At 44.3% G+C, this 17430-nt stretch overlaps 1 protein-coding gene across 2 annotated transcripts in view; it reads left to right on the plus strand.

Annotated features, from left to right (window-relative positions):
* Positions 1–17203, plus strand: part of LOC139277460 (bactericidal permeability-increasing protein-like) — a 54069-nt gene extending 36866 nt beyond the window's left edge. For both annotated transcript variants that reach the window (XM_070895938.1, XM_070895939.1), the window contains 4 exons: positions 11005–11047; positions 12764–12827; positions 14507–14583; positions 16920–17203. In XM_070895938.1, the coding sequence (XP_070752039.1) occupies positions 11005–11047; positions 12764–12827; positions 14507–14583; positions 16920–16961 (226 nt within the window). In that variant the 3' untranslated portion in view covers positions 16962–17203. The remainder of the gene's footprint in view (positions 1–11004; positions 11048–12763; positions 12828–14506; positions 14584–16919) is intronic.
* The last annotated feature ends 227 nt before the right edge of the window (positions 17204–17430 follow it).

Below are 17430 nucleotides of genomic sequence, written 5' to 3' on the forward strand. Positions count from 1 at the left end.
TAAATGTCACTCGTAATATTCCGCTGTGTCAACAGTTGTGTGCACTTTGAATACATGACCTTATTCCTGACAGTTAACCAGCAGCCACTATTTTACTATGGCCAGAGACTATCTTTACTTCAACACAAAAGCAAAATACTGCAAATGCTGAAATCTGAAATAAAAACAGAAAATGCTGGAAATCTCGGCAGGTCAGGCAGCATCTGTGGAGAGAGAAACAGAGTTAATGTTTCAGGTTGATGACTCTTCGTCAGAACTGGCAATAGTTTGAAATGTAACAGATTCTTAAGTAAGTGCTGGGAGCGGGGGGGAGGATCAAGGGGAAGGTCTATGATAGGGTGGGAGGCAGAAGAGATTTGAGAGACAAAGGGGACGATGGGCCGAACTGAGATGGTAACAGCACAAGTTAACCTGCTAAACAATGATAGTGCAGTGGCATATCAATGACACAAGGACAGACTACTGTAAAGCATGTAGAAAAGAGGAAAAGCATTAGATCTGTTTAGTTGTAGTTAGCTGAGGAAAAGCAAATCAGAAGTCTGTCATGGCGTGACAAAAATGAAGAATTTTTGTTGATTATGGATTATTTATTGCTGATCACAGCACACATTCAGGGCCGGATTAACCCATAGCCTTAGGCCCTCATATTTTTTAGGCCCTCGACATTAGGCCCTAATATTTATATCATTAACCCTAAGTCTTTGTCATAACGTTGGTTAAGCAATATCATATATAACTGCATAATTATATCTTCAGAGATGCAAGATATTGCATCCTTTTGGCTCAAAGTGTGTATAAAATTCTGTGACAATCTTGCAACATGTAAAGAAAAATTCCCCCGGAGAGTTATGTATGCTGTTCATAGGATAAACACACAAATAATATCAGGCTTGATCATTGTGAATGCTATGGAAGGATGAATAATTGTCTTTTATCTTTTGAAAGTGGAAATGTAGATATCAAAGACAAATGTTAAACGTATTTAGTAGAGTATGTATGTCCTCACAGATATCCCTCACAGATACCCCTAGATACCCCTCATAGATACCCCTAGATACTACTAGGGGTAAAAGCCAACAACAAGAAAAGATGCAAAAATACTGGGTGATGCAATGCATGATTGGATCAGCCATGATCTTATTGATGGCGGCGCATGCTCGAGGGGCCATGTGGCCTACTCCAGATCCTATTTCTTATGTTCTTATAACTTGGAGACTGGTATTTTGTATGAAGTCTGGAGTGATATACTTCAACCATTCAACAGACAAAGTCTAAGTTTGCAAAGTGCCCAAATTGACCTTTTAACTACATAGAAACATAGAAACATAGAAAATAGGTGCAGGAGTAGGCCATTCGGCCCTTCTAGCCTGCACCGCCATTCAATGAGTTCATGGCTGAACATTCAACTTCAGTACCCCATTCCTGCTTTCTCGCCATACCCCTTGATCCCCCTAGTAGTAAGGACCTCATCTAACTCCTTTTTGAATATATTTAGTGAATTGGCCTCAACAACTTTCTGTGGTAGAGAATTCCACAGGTTCACCACTCTCTGGGTGAAGAGGTTCCTCCGCATCTCGGTCCTAAATGGCTTACCCCTTATCCTTAGACTGTGACCTCTGGTTGTGGACTTCCCCAACATTGGGAACATTCTTACTGCATCTAACCTGTCTAACCCCATCAGAATTTTAAATATTTCTATGAGGTCCCCTCTCATTCTTCTGAACTCCAGTGAATACAAGCCCAGTTGATCCAGTCTTTCTTGATAGGTCAGTCCCGCCATCCCGGGAATCAGTCTGGTGAACCTTCGCTGCACTCCCTCAATAGCAAGAATGTCCTTCCTCAGGTTAGGAGACCAAAACTGTACACAATACTCCAGGTGTGGCCTCACCAATGCCCTGTACAACTGTAGCAACACCTCCCTGCCCCTGTACTCAAATCCCCTTGCTATGAAGGCCAACATGCCATTTGCTTTCTTAACCGCCTGCTGCACCTGCATGCCAACCTTCAATGACTGATGTACCATGACACCCAGGTCTCTTTGCACCTCTCCTTTTCCTAATCTGTCACCATTCAGATAATAGTCTGTCTCTCTGTTTTTACCACCAAAGTGGATAACCTCACATTTATCCACATTATACTTCATCTGCCATGCATTTGCCCACTCACCTAACCTATTCAAGTCGCTCTGCAGCCTCCCAGCATCCTCCTCGCAGCTCACACTGCCACCCAACTTAGTGTCATCCGCAAATTTGGAGATACTACATTTAATCCCCTCATCTAAATCATTAATGTACAGTGTAAACAGCTGGGGCCCCAGCACAGAACCTTACGGTACCCCACTAGTCACTGCCTGCCATTCTGAAAAGTACCCATTTACTCCTACTCTTTGCTTCCTGTCTGACAACCAGTTCTCAATCCATGTCAGTACACTACCCCCAATCCCATGTGCTCTAACTTTGCACATCAATCTCTTGTGTGGGACCTTGTCGAAAGCCTTCTGAAAGTCCAAATATACCACATCAACTGGTTCTCCCTTGTCCACTCTACTGGAAACATCCTCAAAAAATTCCAGAAGATTTGTCAAGCATGATTTCCCTTTCACAAATCCATGCTGACTTGGACCTATCATGTCACCTCTTTCCAAATGCACTGCTATGACATCCTTAATAATTGATTCCATCATTTTACCCACTACCGATGTCAGGCTGACCGGTCTATAATTCCCTGTTTTCTCTCTCCCTCCTTTTTTAAAAAGTGGGGTTACATTGGCTACCCTCCACTCCATAGGAACTGATCCAGAGTCAATGGAATGTTGGAAAATGACTGTCAACGCATCCACTATTTCCAAGGCCACCTCCTTAAGTACTCTGGGATGCAGTCCATCAGGACCTGGGGATTTATCGGCCTTCAATCCCATCAATTTCCCCAACACAATTTCCCGGCTAATAAGGATTTCCCTCAGTTCCTCCTCCTTACTAGACCCCCCGACCCTTTTTATAACCGGAAGGTTGTTCGTGTCCTCCTTCGTGAATACCGAACCAAAGTACTTGTTCAATTGGTCCGCCATTTCTTTGTTCCCCGTTATGACTTCCCCTGATTCTGACTGCAGGGGACCTACGTTTGTCTTTACTAACCTTTTTCTCTTTACATATCTATAGAAACTTTTGCAATCTGTCTTAATGTTCCCTGCAAGCTTCTTCTCATACTCCATTTTCCCTGCCCTAATCAAACCCTTTGTCCTCCTCTGCTGAGTTCTAAATTTCTCCCAGTCCCCAGGTTTGCTGCTATTTCTGGCCAATTTGTATGCCACTTCCTTGGCTTTAATACTATCCCTGATTTCCCTTGATAGCCACGGTTGAGCCACCTTCCCTTTTTTATTTTTATGCCAGACAGGAATGTACAATTGTTGTAGTTCATCCATGCGGTCTCTAAATGTCTGCCATTGCCCATCCACAGTCAACCCCTTAAGTATCATTCGCCAATCCATCCCAGCCAATTCACGCCTCATACCTTCAAAGTTAGCCTTCTTTAAGTTCTGGACCATGGTCTCTGAATTAACTGTTTTATTCTCCATCCCAATGCAGAATTCCACCATATTATGGTCACTCTTCCCCAAGGGGCCTCGCACAACGAGATTGCTAATTAATCCTCTCTCATTACATAACACCCAGTCTAAGATGGCCTCCCCCCTAGTTGGTTCCTCGACATATTGGTCTAAAAAACCATCCCTTATGCACTCCAGAAAATCCTCCTCCACCGTATTGCTTCCAGTTTGGTTAGCCCAATCTATGTGCATATTAAAGTCACCCATTATAACTGCTGCACCTTTATTGCACGCACCCCTAATTTCCTGTTTGATGCCCTCCCCAACATCACTACTACTGTTTGGAGGTCTGTACACAACTCCCACTAACGTTTTTTGCCCTTTGGTGTTCTGCAGCTCTACCCATATAGATTCCACATCATCCAAGCTAATGTCCTTCCTAACTATTGCCTTAATCTCCTCCTTAACCAGCAATGCTACCCCACCTCCTTTTCCTTTTATTCTATCCTTCCTGAATGTTGAATACCCCTGGATGTTGAGTTCCAAGCCCTGATCATCCTGGAGCCACGTCTCCGTAATCCCAATCACATCATATTTGTTAACATCTATTTGCACAGTTAATTCATCCACCTTATTGCGGATACTCCTTGCATTAAGACACAAAGCCTTTAGGCTTGTTTTTTTAACACCCTCTGTCCTTTTAGAATTTTGCTGTACAATGGCCCTTTTTGTTCTTTGCCTTGGGTTTCTCTGCCCTCCACTTTTCCTCATCTCCTTTCTGTCTTTTGTTTTTGCCTCCTTTTTGTTTCCCTCTATCTCCCTGCATTGGTTCCCATCCCCCTGCCATATTAGTTTAACTCCTCCCCAACAGCACTAGCAAACACTTCCCCGAGGACATTGGTTCCGATTCTGCCCAGGTGCAGACCGTCCGGATTGTACTGGTCCCACCTCCCCCAGAACCGGTTCCAATGCCCCAGGAATTTGAATCCCTCCCTGCTGCACCATTGCTCAAGCCACATATTCATCTGAGCTATCCTGCGATTCCTACTCTGACTAGCATGTGGCACTGGTAGCAATCCCGAGATTACTACTTTTGAGGTCCTACTTTTTAATTTAGCTCCTAGCTCCTTAAATTCATTTCGTAGGAACTCATCCCTTTTTTTACCTATGTCATTGGTACCAACGTGCACCACGACAACTGGCTGTTCTCCCTCCCTTTTTAGAATGTCCTGCACCCGCTCCGAGACATCCTTGACCCTTGCACCAGGGAGGCAACATACCATCCTGGAGTCTCGGTTGCGGCCGCAGAAACGCCTATCTATTCCCCTTACAATTGAATCCCCTATCACTATCGCTCGCCCACTCTTTTTCCTGCCCTCCTGTGCAACAGAGCCAGCCATGGTGCCATGAACTTGGCTGCTGCTGCCCGCTCCTGATGAGTCATCCCCCTCAACAGCACTCAAAGCAGTGTATCTGTTTTGCAGTGGGATGACCACAGGGGACCCCTGCACTACCTTCCTTGCACTACTCTTCCTGCTAGTCTTCCATTCCCTCGCTGGCTGTGGACCCTTCTCCTGCGGCAAGACCAACTCGCTACACGTGATACTCACGTCATTCTCAGCATCGTGGATGCTCCAGAGTGAATCCACCTTCAGCTCCAACTCCGCAACGCAGACCGTCAGTAGCCGGAGGTGGACACATTTCCCGCACATGTAGTCGTCAGGGACACTGGTGTTGTCCCCGAGTTCCCACATGGTACAGGAGGAGCATATCACGTGACCGAGCTGTCCTGCCATGACTTAACCCTTAGATACACTTAAATTGCCGACAACAATGTTAAAAGTTACTGACTAATAAAGAAAAAGAAAAACTACTCACCAATCAGCAGCCAATCACTTACCACGTTGGCTGTGACGTCACCTTTTGATTTCTTTCTACTTCTTTTTGACTTCTCTCAGCTGGAGCTACACCGGTCCCCGGACTGCTGAGCCTTTTATAGGCCGCTGCCTCTCTCCACTCCCGCCTCTCTCGACGCTCCCCGGACTGCTGAGCCTTTTATAGGCCGCTGCCTCTCTCCACTCCCGCCTCTCTCGACGCTCCCCGGACTGCTGAGCCTTTTATAGGCCGCTGCCTCTCTCGACTCCCGCCTCTCTCGACGCTCCCCGGACTGCTGAGCCTTTTATAGGCCGCTGCCTCTCTCGACTCCCGCGTCTCTCGACGCTCCCCGGACGGCTGAGCCTTTTATAGGCCGCTGCCTCTCTCGACTCTCCCCGGACTGCTGAGCCTTTTATAGGCCGCTGCCTCTCTCGACTCTCCCCGGACTGCTGAGCCTTTTATAGGCCGCTGCCTCCCTCGACTCCCGCCTCTCTCGACGCTCCCCGGACTGCTGAGCCTTTTATAGGCCGCTGCCTCTCTTGACGCTCCCCGGACTGCTGAGCCTTTTATAGGCCGCTGTCTCTCTCGACTCCCGCCTCTCTCGACGCTCCCCAGACTGCTGAGCCTTTTATAGGCCGCTGCCTCTCTTGACTCCCGCCTCTCTCTACAGTAAACTTACTGAGAAGTCTTGGAACTGTTCAACAAATGCGGGACAGTTTTGATGAGTACAAGGCTCAGGGGGTTGCAAGGACAGCGAACCAGGAGTATAAATCAGCCAAATGCCACAAAAGACATATGATGACGTAACTTCACACACATTCAGCGACAAGGAAGCCTTCAGAGTTAATACATTCCTCACAATCATTGACAAACTGGAGTGCATTAGGATATCGAATCAAGGCCGATGCCAATATTGACAAGACTGGTAGTGTCCTGGCAAATTGTTCACATAACATGTCAAGCTCCCAAGTCAGTGAAGGTATCAGACGCTTATGTCAGAAATATCCAGATGATCTCCCAGTAGATTTTACTGAAGAATTTTTCCAATTTGTTGAATTTTCAACCTTCTCAAATATAGAAGGAAAAGAGGATGAGCCGATGAGAGTAGGTCTATTTGGATGTACCATGTAATCATTGAATCCAATGTGAAGGAATGTTTCCCAAATGTAGAAACTGCATTAATGTCATTTGTCATTAATGGTCACTATAGTGGAGAGCGTTCCTTCTCTCTGCTCAAAAGGATACAAAATGTCTTACGATCCACCATGAATCAGGAACATCTTGCTGCTTTGTCTCTTTTGAACATTGGGAGTGAAATTGTCAGGTCTTTGAATGTTGATGATATTATTCACGACTTTGCCACAGCTAAGGCCAGGAAGAAACTAATCTTTTTTTGAAGAGATGTATTCAGATAATTTTTTGTTTGATATCGCAGTTTAAAGCCAGGAATAAACTAATCTGTTTGAACTGTATGCTGTTTTTTAATGTACATAGCTTTGATTTTTGTTAGATGTTAAATTTGGATAAATATACAATTCTATTTGTTTGATTTTATGAATTGTATGTAGTATATAGTACATATATAGGCCCTTCCCTCCTATTAGCCTTAGGCCCCTCACTGCCTTAATCCGGCCCTGCACATCTTGGATTCAAATTAGTTACTGCGAGCCATTTCTTTAGGCTACAAAAATATACGTCGAACACTGGCCGATGCACAGCTGAGGACAAGGCAAAAATTAAAAATATTCATGAAGACTTTGATGTGTGTGTGGATTAACTGCCATGGTCCTAGGATGAGAACTCATTTAACAGGTCATTAAACAGATCAGTGGGTCAAGCCATTCAATTCAAATACAAACAGTTTGGTGACACTTTACACGATATGCCTGTTTGGTGTGTAGTTTTGAGAGATATGGAGATGAAATTGGTCTTTGTTCGCAATGTGAAAAGGGCTCACAGCGAATCAGAGCCTTGTTTTGTGAAAATAGAGCAAGGTGTAAAACGGGCTGCCCATTCGCTTAGTGGTGAAGGCCAGTTTCACCTGCATGGCTTTTAATGCCACTTTGTCCTGGGATATTGGTGAAGGAACCTGCAGCTATACCTTAGGCATAATTGCATGAGGACAGCAGTTAGTCTGAGTACTGTGGTACGAGGCTAATCAGAGGCTCGATGGTAGAGATAGCCGTGTAAGAAGTAAGCAACTTTGTTTCACGAATTGGTTTTATATTGGGAGTTAGCAAAGCAGGAACAGCTTTGTTTTTGACATTTTCAAGAGAAAGTAAAGTTTTGTCTTTCCTGCAAAAATATGCTCTGTGTTCTTTTACATATTTAGAGCTCAGTAAAAACTTTCATGTAGTTTATAGGCTCAGGCATGATCTGATAGAATGTGCATTCCTCTGCGTACCAAAGCTAACAAAATCATGTAGGTATAGCGACCAGGACTCTGCTTGACCCTTGGGTCTTGCTACATTAACCTAGCTATTGGGCAGGTAAAGACACACTCGGTACATAAGGGACACATGGTCCACTGAACCCAAAGAAAATATATAGGAGAAAGGCCCAAAAATGTAACACACGCATTAATATGAAACCATGTGATGCAAGGTAGACAGGGCACAAGGTGAGCCAGAAACAGAAAACTGAACCCAACACATTACTATAAAGCCTACTGTACCTTGCTGCAAAACCTAACAAGGGGCTATAAAGAGTACATTAATGCAGCAGAAATAGTGTTTCAGCTGCAGTATAAAATAAAAAGGACTTAGAATGGGCCCGAAATTGGTGAAGGCCAAAGCCCGCTCAAAGGACCACCAAACTTTGCCAGGAAGATTCCTCTAAAAGAGTTGGCAGTACCGCCCGGCGGCAAAATAACGGCTTACGCCGTCAATCTGGGTGGGAGCGGGCGGGAGCTCCCAATCTCGGCAGCAGAGGCTCTTGCCGCCCAAGTGCCGATGAGGATGGAGTCGGGCCCAGGGAGGGTGGAGGAGATGAAAATAAAAACCATCACTAACAAAAAAAAAATCACTGGAACAGCTTGAGGGGACTCCATCCAGGTAAGTCGCTGTGAATTTTTTTTCAAAAAGATGTTCACTAACCTGTTTTTGCAGGTCTTTGTACTTACCGTCGGGGTTAGACCAGCCTCCACGCACCGGTCCTTCCCCCTACTGGCACCGACTCCCGCCCGCACCAATCTCGGCGGGCGGCAGGGCACTTGCGCTACTTGGCCGCTAGCGGGTGGTCCCCGGCGTACTCCCCTCCCTCCCGCCCGCTGCAGCCCGAATGCAAAGTGGCTCAGAGGGGAGACTAGCGGCAAAACTAGGCGGCAGTCAGCGGCAGCAGGGGGAAGGCCACCAATTTCAGGGCCATAGAAACATTTGCCAAAAGCAGAACGAGAAGAGATTGAAATGATACATTTACTATTGAGATCCAGAAAAGTGAATGTCTATTGTACAACAGAGTGAAAGGGGGAAGAATGTACCAATTAAAACAATGAGGGAACCAAAACAAGTTAGTGCACTGGAGGAAGATACTAAATTACAACTAAAGCTAATTTAATACATGTACTATCACTACATCCTATTTTGGAGAATAACTTCCATGCCCCTTGGTCAGGAGAGCTATAGATGTGCTGGGTTCCACTTTTATATGAAGACCTAAAGAGATCATATGCACAGGACCAGCTCCCGATTCAGCTCTTACGGGTCCTAGGTCTGTAAGAATGTCAAAGAAAATAAAAAATACTTCGTATTACTGGCCAACCTCCCACGTTCTACTCTCTGTAAACTTGAGCTCATCCAAAACTCTGCTGCCCGTATCCTAACTCACACCAAGTCCTGTTCACCCATCTCCCCTGTGCTCGCTGACCTACATTGGCTCCCGGTTAATCAACGCCTCGAATTTAATAGTCTCATCCTTGTTTTAAATCCCTCCATGGCCCCACCCCTCAATATCTCTGTAATCTCCTCCAGCCCCCCGAGATATCTGCACTTCTCTAATTCTGCCCTCTTGAGCAGCTCATATTATAATCACTCTACCATTGGTGCCCGTGCCTTCAACTGCCTAAGCCCCAAACTCTGGAATTCCCTCGCTAACCTCTCCGCCTCTCTTTCTTCCTTTAAGGCGCTCCTTAAAACTTACCTCTTTGACCAAGCGTTTGGTCATCTGCCCTAACAGCTGCATATGTAGCTCGGTGTCAAATTTTGTTTGATAAAGCTCCTGTGAGGTGCCTTGGGATGTTTTACTACGTTAAAGGCGCTATATAAATCTACGTTGTTGTTGTTGTAGTAATGTGGCAAATCAAAACAGAAACAAAGTCTTAAAGGAGTGGAATGAGGGGAAAGATTGAGGAAACGCACTGGCTCAGAAATTGCATGGACAGCAACAACTTGCATTTCTATAATGCCTCTCATTGGCTGGAAGACGCTCTAAAACGCTTTAGATTAAGGATACTGAGCAAGGTGGAAAAATGATGAAAAATGGAGAGGGTCAGGATGGGGAACCAAAGGCATAGATGAAGGAAAAGGGAAGGGTTTTTGAAGAAGATTTATGAAAGCAGGTTTGAGGGGGGTTGGGCAGGGATACCCAGAGGGCACGGCCAGAGGGTGGCTGAACAAGCAACCATCAATGGTAGAACAGAGGGAGCTGTTGGCAAGATGAAGCCTAGAGTTCGAAGAGGAACGGGTATGCAAGTATGATTAAGCCTTGAGAAAATCACTAAGGTAGGTTAGGGCAAAAAAACATGGAGAGCTTTGTGTACAGTCCTGTCCCCTCAGTACAGATTCACACGAGGCATGTAGTGAAGTCAAGGTCACTCTGGACCTGCACCTTTATTTCACAGCTCTGGAATGCTGCACTTGCCTGAGACCTGTCCTTATATACCTGTCTCTTGCAAGTGCACCCCTGGTGGTAAGGTATGCTGGTGGTTACAGGTCATATCTTATTACAGTCATGTATAGCATGTTAGGATACAGTTATATATAATAATGTAAGATACATGACACTTTGATGAAAACAAGAACTTTGAAGTCAATTCTTGGGGCATGGGCTACCACCGGAGTGTTTAGAGCCCGAGACTATCTGTGGGCAAGGAGATAGGCTGCAATGTTTTGGATGAATTGAAGTGGGTACCTCCGCCATATATTTCCCCGAGACAGAGTTTCGCCCCTATAATGAATTTCTCTAATTGCTCTGCATTGAGAGTTTAGAATTGTCCTTTCTGTTGTCTGTAAATCTGCATATATTAATATTTCAAATAAACTATTCCAGCCATGAAAATAACTTGAATTAATTAGTTTCTGAACATAGACATTGGTCTCCAGACCACCATGTTGAATGTTGTTGAGAGAAGGCAACTTCCATTTTAACTACTTACAGAAATATTCCTGTCAAGTCCTCGCCATCAACTAGATCAGGGCTTAAACCTGTGGCTATGGCACAGTCTATCATTGCAGAATGCATTTATCTATTGAAGGAGTTTCAGTGTACAGTCTGTGTGCTCAGGTTGTATCAGCAATATTACAAATTGATTTACTGACGATTTCCTCCATGATTCATGATAGTGCTCTTTTACATTTCTTTTGTTATAGTCTGCGATTATCTCTTGCACATTCTGATGTTGGCCCTTTTAAGGTAAGAACAAATTTAAACTAATTTTGTTTATTTATCATGAGACACACGGAGACCAGTGCTTGATGGTGCTGAGATTACAAACTCAAGCCTTGCCACTGACTGCTCAAAGGAGCAACATTAGTCATTCATCATTTTTGAAAATGAGCTGCTCACTATAATGTTTCACAGCTCGAAGATCAAGCTCTGTCCATCGTGTCTTGCGCCAACCCTGCCTGGTCCCAACTGAGCATCATGGACTGCCGACCAAAGCACTTGTGGGAGGTCCTCAACCTTCCTCTATCTCCACACAACGCAACTATTTATGGTCATGGTGCTCTCTTCCCCTCCCCCAATCCAAGGGGCTCACATGGGGGACCTGGGGGTACTTGTGCATGAAACACAAAAGGATAGTATGCAGGTACAGCAAGTGATCAGAAAGGCCAATGGAATCTTGACCTTTATTGCAAAGGGGATGGAGTATAAAAGCAGGGAAGTCTTGCTACAGCTATACGGGGTATTGGTGAGGCCACACCTGGAATACTGTGTGCAGTTTTGGTTTCCATATTTACGAAAGGATATCCTTGCTTTGGAGACAGTTCAGAGAAGGTTCGCTAGGTTGATTCCGGAGATGAGGGGGTTGACTGATGAGGAAAAATTGAGTAGGTTGGGCCTCTACTCATTGGAATTCAGAAGAATGAGAGGTGATCTTATCGAAACGTATAAAATTATGAGGGGGCTTGACAAGGTAGATGCAGAGAGGATGTTTCCACTGATGGGGGAGACTAGAACTAGAGGGCATAATCTTAGAATAAGGAGCCGCCCATTTAAAACAGATGAGGAGACATTTCTTTCAGAAGGTTATAAATCTGTGGAATTCGCTGCCTCAGAGAGCTGTGGAAGCTGGGACATTGAATAAATTTAAGACAGAAATAGACAGTTTCTTAAACGATAAGTGAATAAGGGGTTATGGGGAGAGGGCGGAGAAGTGGAGCTGAGTCCATGATCGGATCAGCTATGATATTTAATGACGGAGCAGGCTCGAGGGGCCGTATGGCCTACTCCTGCTCATATTTTTTATGTTCTTATGACCATATATGAGGAAGAATCTTCCTCTCCCTTACTAGTTGCAAACTTGAGGATATTATTTTCAAGGAAAAATGGATAAAAATCACAGAATTCAATCCCAAAACAGCAGTAAGAATCCAAGTTCCGTGTAATAAAATCAGAATTGAATTTATTCAGTCATGATAAACCTGTGGCCCTAAATTATAAACAGACTAAACCACAGAATGTGATCCTCAAAAGATGCAAAAATCCTGGAATCCCATTCATGAAAACAGAATTTGACTTATTCAGTCACCATGAATCAGGAGCCAATCCGATTGTTCCTCTCCACTCATGTAAAAACACAAAGCTATTTCAGTCTAAGAAGTTCATGGGCTTTTGTTTAAAATCTCCAGTGACAAAGTGCTTTTAAAAATGTCTTTATTCTGAAACTTGTGCGTTGCTTGTATTTCAATAAAGTTTCCTGGCTGAGGCCATATAAAGTGGGCAACTCCAAGACTGACACCTCCCCTCGCCCACCCAACTCCACGCTGGCCTTCTGATCTCTACACCTGAGTTCCTGTACTCAACCATGAACTTCACACTGTTCGAGAAGAACACTTCAAGAGAGAGGAAACTGTTAATATTTCCTTTCTAATGTTTAAACTCATTCTCTGTCCTTTCTTATTGCAGGTGGCGAGTTTACAGGGGCTATTGAACTTTGTGTTAAAGTTAGTGGTGTTACCGAAAGTCAATGGTAAGACCACGGCAGACAGCATTTGAATATCACAGATAAAACGTACTAAACACCGTCATCACTTAGAATTCAACTTCTCCACAGCATAAAACTTATAGGCTGAAATCTAGAAAAATACACTTTTCCCAATTATACCATCGAATGATCGTGCTCTGTTTCTGAGACTGTATCATGCAAAAAAAAGGTCTGCTGTTACAGATGTTGCTAACTTCATTATTGGGGGTGATTTTACCCTAACTCGCCAGGTGGGAAACCTGTGATCTCTAGTGGCACACCAGTTTTATACCTCGCCTAATATTACTCTTCACTGACTTCAATGGAGAGTGAAATCGGGTGGGGAACCAGCATTGCACCCAAGCCTACAAATTTCCCAACAGGCCGATTAAAATTGCCCCCAAGTCCCTGTTGTTAGAGAAGTTAACAAATGAAAGAACGAACATTAGTTTATAATCATTGACACATTTCAGTATATCTCCAAGTGCTTCACAATCAATGAATGACTTCTGAAGGAAAGTCACTATTGTTTTTTGGGCAATTGGCCTTTATTGCAAGGGGGATAGAGTATAAAAGCAGGGAAGTCCTGCTACAACTGTACAGGGTATTGGTGAGGCCACACTTGGAGTACTGTGTACAGTTTTGGTTCTCCATATTTAAGGAAGGATATACTTGCATTGGAGGCTGTTCAGAGAAGGTTCACTAGGTTGATTCTGGAGATGAGGGGGTTGACTTATGAAAGGTTGAGTAGGTTGGGCCTATACTCATTGGAGTTCAGAAGAATGAGGGGTGATCTTATTGAAACATATCAGATAATGAGGAGGCTCGACAAGATGGATGCAGAGAGAATATTTCCACTCATAGGGGAAACTAAAATTAGGGGACATAGTCTCAGAATAAGGGGTATCCCATTTAAAACTGAGACGAGGAGGAATTTCTTCTGAGGGTTGTAAATCTATGGAATTCTCTGCCCCGGAGAGCTGTGTCATTGAATATATTTAAGGCGGAGATAGACAGAATTTTGAGCGATAAGGGAGTAACAGGGTTATGGGGAGCGAGCAGAGAAGTGGAACTAAGTTCATGATCAGATCAGCCATGAATTTATTGCATGGCGGAGCAGGCTCAATGGGCCAAATGGCCTACTCCTGCTCCTATTTCTTATGTTCTTATGTTCTAAATGCAGAAAACAATTTGCTCACAGCAAGCTCCCACAAACAACAAACGGGATGAATGGTCAGTTAATTAATGCCTTTTGAATAGTTTGGTTGAGGGAAGAGTATTGACAAGGCCACCAGGAGAACTGTCTGCTCTTCTTGAAATAGTGCCATGGGATCTCGTGTGCACTTGAACTGGTTTCATCAAAAGGCGACTGCTTTGGCAATGCAACACTCCATCACTACGGCATAGTGCTCAGCTTCTGGACTGGAACACATAACCATATCATTGGAGTCTTACCACTGAGCTAAGCTGACATTATTCCCATTTTATTTTTCCCTCCAAAGTTACTGTTTTCAATCATTTACCCTTGTTGCACAATACGTCAAAGCCCACATATTTTGACGTATTGTGCAACAAGGGTAAATTATTGGAGGAGTGTAGAGAATATGAGAGGATGGAATTTCTGGGAAACTACAATCGTTTAGTTCAATGAATGATGTAGAAAATTGTCATGTGTTTCTTTACAGAGAGACTGGCCCAGGGATTTCCACTTCCAAGTGTGGATCACTTAATCTTCATCAACCCACTCCTGAAGGTGGACCAGGTGAGTAACTGCGAGAGACAAGATCCTCTTCGTGATGTTCATTATGTTCGACATACCGAGGTTAGGCAGTCTATCCAACGGGAAGAAATCGCAGGGACCTTTATCTTTTAAAGAGCCAAATGAGGTGGAGCCATGTGATTCTATCCCCTTGTCCCATCTCAAGATGGCTGCCCACAGATCGTTTTCTTCCTTTGCCAAGTAACATGATGGTGTGGAGTTCCGTATGATTTCTGTGCGGAATCGAATGAAATAGACGAAAGGACGCGGGGTTTAAACATAAAGGGGCGGAAATTGCTCCTCTACAAGGTCTGCGGCTGCCTGAAAGCAGCGACAACGGGCCGGTGCGGACTGGCCGCTGAGTCTCGTTGGAGGGGCCGCCATTTTAGATATTGCCCTCCTTCAGTTTTGGGGCGGTGTAGGGGAACGCCCTGCCGGTTTTCCCGCCGCGTCAGGCACCTTACCGACTGGCGGCAACCCCTTCCCGAAATTATCCTGTGGGAAATTGCCCCGCAGGAGCGGCTCCACTGATCAGTGCCACTGACGGCTTTTGCTGTCGGTACTGTAATGTCCTTACACACTACTATAAATTCACACGAGGCACATTCTGCAGACAAGGTCACTCTGTGCCCCGAACCTTTAATCACAGGACCAAGAAGTGATGACCCTGCATGGAACCTCCCTTTATATACCTGGATGACTAGGTGAGGAGTGTCTCCCACAAATTCACCCCCTGTGGTCAAGGTGTGCATTTCTTAGGTGTATACAGTGTACAGTGTTGTTACATGAAGGTTACAGACATGACATGTACCCTTTCTGTGGCTGGGCAGCGCGACTTTCCTTCAAACATTGTCCTTTGTAACCTGGGTTCAAGTCCGTTCTAGGCATAAAGATTTGATCTCTAATAGCTTAGGGGCAAATTAGACCCAGTACCACAATTCAAGTACAATATAAATAAATTAAATGGTACAATTTTAAAGGGATTGCAGGAACAGAGAGACCTGGGGGTTCAAATACGCAAATCTTTAAAGGTGGTAGGACAAATTGAGAAGGCAGTTTAAAAGCAAAAAGCATATAGGATCCTTGGCTTTTTAAATAGAGGCATGGGAACGATTTTAACCCGACTCGCTCAGCAGAAACCTGGCGGTTGGGCAGTGAAAATTGCCCCGGCTCTTACTTGTCCGAAAGCTGCTACGATCACAACATCTGCAATTTTAACCTGCTTTCCTGAACAGGCAGCAAGGACACCCTCCCAATGCCAACAGGGTGCTTCTTTATATACACATGTTGCAGCCCAATGACATCATTAAGATCTGACTGTAATTTTAACTCCAGCCCAAATGGGGAATCCACCTGGAGTTAAAATCAGGGACTATAGAGTACAAAAAGCAAGGAAGTTATGGTAAACCTTTATAAACCACAGCTAGAGGACTGTGTCCAATTCTGGGCACCACACTTTAGGAAGGGTATCAAGGCCTTGGAGAGGGTGCAGAGGAGATTTACCAGAATGGTACCAGAGATGAGGGACTTCAGTTATGTGGGAAAAAAAGGAGAAGTTGAGATTAGTCTCCATAGACCAGAGAAGGTTAAGGGGAGATTAAAAGTGTTCAAAATTATGAGAGGTTTTGATAGAGTAGATGGGGAGTGTCATGTATCCTACATGGTTACTGCTTGTACTATTACAAGGTGTGCCACCAGGAGGCATCTCAGTGGGAGACTTGTAGGTTACCTGTACAGGTGTGCCAGGCCTAGTATAAAAGGCAGCCCACCAGGTGTGATCTTCTGGAGTTACCAATAAAGGACTAAGGTCACTACAGTTCAAGTACAACACATTGCCTCGTGGAGTCATTATCAGAGCATCTAAAGATATAATAGGGAGAAACGGTTTCCGCTGTCAGTAACCAGAGGACACAGATTTAAGATAATTGGCAAAGAATCCAGCGAGGAAACGATGAGACATTATTTTATGCGGTGAGTTGTTATGATCTGGAATGCACTGCCTGAAATGAGGATGGAAGCAGATTCAATAGTAACTTGAAAAGGAGAAATTTGCAGGGCCATGGGGAACGAGTAGGGAGTGGGACTGATTGGATCGCTCTTTAGAAGAGCCGGCACAGGCACAGTGGGCTGAATGGCCTCATTCTGTGCTGTACAATTCTATGCATTCCATTCGGCACCAAGTGAAAGCAATCAATCGTAAGATGTGGCATGCCAAGCTGTGGAAATGTATGGAGCTGGGACTCTAGAATTAGACAGTGATGCCGTGTTTCTAAGCATACAACAGTGTGATGCGGAGAAAGAAAGGAAGAGCATTTGTAATGTTGTATTGTTTTTTTCAGGATTTTCTGGTGATTGCGACTGACCTTCATTACGGTTCTTAACTAGCTGCCGTTCCCGGCCAATAAACAGTGACGGAAACAAGACCAGGCACTTCACTGTTTTGAACAATCCAACCATTTCTTAAGCTCAGACATGGCAATGCAATAAAGCCCATAGATCAATGTTTTTCACAATTTCTGTCAAAATATTAATTTCTAATTTGATGCTTTGCAAATCAACTGAGATAGCTAAAAAAAGATTTTTTTTAATAAACATTTTGTAGGATCTTTCCAAATAAACAAAAGGCATTGTTTGTTTTGTTTTTGGTGGTGACTGAGACAAGGCTGTTTTATAGCTGTGCTAGTACACGAACTCCAAGGACTAATGATGCTCATACTCGGGTAAATATCAGCCAGGGTAGAACTCAGTCGCAGCCTGTTATCTAAAAATGTTTTGGCCTGCTTTGTGAGTCATAAGGTTCTGCGTTGAAGTCTCACTTCAAGGACTTGAGCACATAATCCAGGCTGACAC

The sequence above is a fragment of the Pristiophorus japonicus genome, chromosome 12 (genome assembly GCF_044704955.1).
Source record: "Pristiophorus japonicus isolate sPriJap1 chromosome 12, sPriJap1.hap1, whole genome shotgun sequence".
Taxonomy (NCBI): Eukaryota; Metazoa; Chordata; class Chondrichthyes; family Pristiophoridae; genus Pristiophorus; species Pristiophorus japonicus.